Consider the following 2,500-nt stretch of genomic DNA (forward strand, 5'->3'; position numbering starts at 1 on the left):
TCTGTCGTTCTGTTAAAGGCCGTCAGAGGAAATATATGCTAATGACCGGACAGTCAATGGAATAAAATGATAATTGATGTAAATGCAGTTTTGTGTTCTGCTCTTTATGGCCCGGAGCATCTCTCGTCTGACTGGCTGATGAATCCTGTGATGCGCTAATAGGCAGTTAGCGCTCTGGCTAATGGACTAGCGATTAGCCTGGCGTGGGAGCGTCACGTGGAGAACCTGAGCGCTGCTACGATCACAACAGTCATCAGGAATGAGAGTCATTGCACCTGCTTAATTACTGTGATAATTGCATGTAGTGTGCTGGGGGCCCGGGGCTTCGGCGGCGTGATGCTAATGAGCCCGGCACTCTGACGAACACTTAGTAACGCTAATGCTTTCCTGCACCATTACTAGAGAAACACAGGAACGCACTCCTAGCGCATCTTAACAACAACAAACACAGTGTTTATTTAGGTAATGACCTCCCCATCAGTTCAGAAACGAGCTGCATCTGCGCTGACGACCATTAAATGACACTAAACTCTAGAGATTCACTGAAGACCCTTTTAAACGACTCACATGAACGAATCCCAACACACTGAACACAACAACACAACCAGTGATTGGGAAGACAGTAACTTACACTAAAACTTTAAGATTCACTTCAGTGAACCAGCTCATTGTAGTGAATCAGTTCATAATCATGAATCAGCTCATTGTAGTGAATCAGTTCATAATCATGAATCAGCTCATTGTAGTGAATCAGTTCATAATCATGAATCAGCTCATTGTAGTGAATCAGGTCATAATAGTGAATTAATTATAGTGAATAAATTCATTATAGTGATTCAGGTCATTTAATGAATCAGTATATTGTAGTGAATCAGTTCAATATAGTAAATCAATTCATTTTTGTAAACCAGGTTGTTGTAGCGAATCAGTTCATAATTATGAATCAGTTGATTGTATTGAATCAGGTAATAATAGTGAATCAATTCATTGTAGTGAATTACTTCATTATAGTGAATCAGGTCATGGTAGTGAATCAGTATATTGTAGTGAATCATAAAATTTTTGTGAACCAGCTCGTTGTAGTGAATCAGTTCATAATTATGAATTAGTTGATTGTATTGAATCAGGTAATAATAGTGAATCAATTCATTGTAGGGAATTACTTCATTATAGTGAATCAGGTCATGGTAGTGAATCAGTATATTGTAGTGAATCAGTTCACAATAGTGAATTAGTTCATTTTTGTGAACCAGCTCGTTGTAGTGAATCAGTTCATAATTATGAATCAGTTCATTGTAGTGAGTCAGGTCATAATAGTGAATTATTTCATTGTAGTGAATTACTTCATTATAGTGAATCAGGTCATGGTAGTGAATCAGTATATTGTAGTGAATCAGTTCACAATAGTGAATTAGTTCATTTTTGTGAACCACCTCGTTGTAGTGAATCAGTTTGTAATTATGAATGAGTTCATTGTAGTGAATTACTTCATTATAGTGAATCAGTTTGTTGTGGTGAATCAGTTCATTGGAGTGAATCAATTTTATTACAAGTGAAGTTACTAAAATAACAAACTAAATAAAGTAGAATTAATAAATAACAATTAATAAACAACATGCAACAAAATTACTAAAAGTAACTCAAATTAAAAAATAAAATAAAAAAGCAACTAAAAATAAATAAAAATGTAACAAAATTAAAACTAAACTAAAATAAAATAAAAAACCTACAATCTAAAAATCTAAAAGAGCACTGGTGTGAGAAACTAGAGAAACTTGACTGTAGTTTAACAGCGTTCAGTGCAGCTTCTCCATCACTGGTTGTCAGATAAATCAGCTGTGATGTAGTAAAGCGAGAGTTTTCACCTGCACACTTGGTGCGGGCCCTGAGCGGGGGCCCCGGGGCCCCAGTGCCGCCCTCGTTGGGTCTGGTGAGCAGCACACTGATCTCGTACTCAGTGTCGGGGTCCAGGTGGCCGATCTTGTGGTTGGGTTTGTCGACCGGTTGGCTGTCGATCAGGCTTCCAGAAAGCGTGCGGTACTCCACCTCCTTCTCCACGATCGGCCCGTCTCCGTTGATGGAGTTTGCGTTGAGCTGGATCCACAGGTAGGTGGCGCCGACCGCCGTCAGCTGAGGAGGAGCGATGGGGATTGGAGGCTCTGAGAGAGGGACAATATTCATATTACTTCACCATTTTCAACCGTCATATCTGTAATATTTGACCCTGGAGCACTAAACCAGTCAGAAGGGTCAGCTTGGAGAAACTGAGATGTATACATGATCTGAAAGCTGAATTAATCATCTTTCGTCTTCAGCCGTTGAATTTATAATATAATAGTTATGTAACTATGAAAGAAAAGTTCACTTTAGCTAGCTGAAAATAAAGTAGATTGAATAGAGTTAGCCACTTTTTATTAAGTAGCATCCTCACGCAATTAATATTAAAACATTGTGTATTTTCAAGTGTAAAGTGTATCTTATACTGTGAGAATTTTCTATT

The 2,500-nt window shown here is 38.2% G+C and overlaps 1 protein-coding gene across 10 annotated transcripts in view; it reads right to left on the reverse strand.

Moving 5' to 3' along the window:
* LOC132116459 (receptor-type tyrosine-protein phosphatase mu-like) overlaps positions 1 to 2,500 on the reverse strand; it is a 214,041-nt gene that overhangs the window by 131,140 nt on the left and 80,401 nt on the right. For all 10 annotated transcript variants that reach the window (XM_059525292.1, XM_059525288.1, XM_059525287.1 and 7 more), the window contains exon 7: positions 1,866 to 2,159. In XM_059525292.1, coding sequence (XP_059381275.1) covers positions 1,866 to 2,159 — 294 coding nt within the window. The remainder of the gene's footprint in view (positions 1 to 1,865; positions 2,160 to 2,500) is intronic.

Source organism: Carassius carassius, chromosome 35, assembly GCF_963082965.1.
Source record: "Carassius carassius chromosome 35, fCarCar2.1, whole genome shotgun sequence".
Lineage (NCBI taxonomy): Eukaryota > Metazoa > Chordata > Actinopteri > Cypriniformes > Cyprinidae > Carassius > Carassius carassius.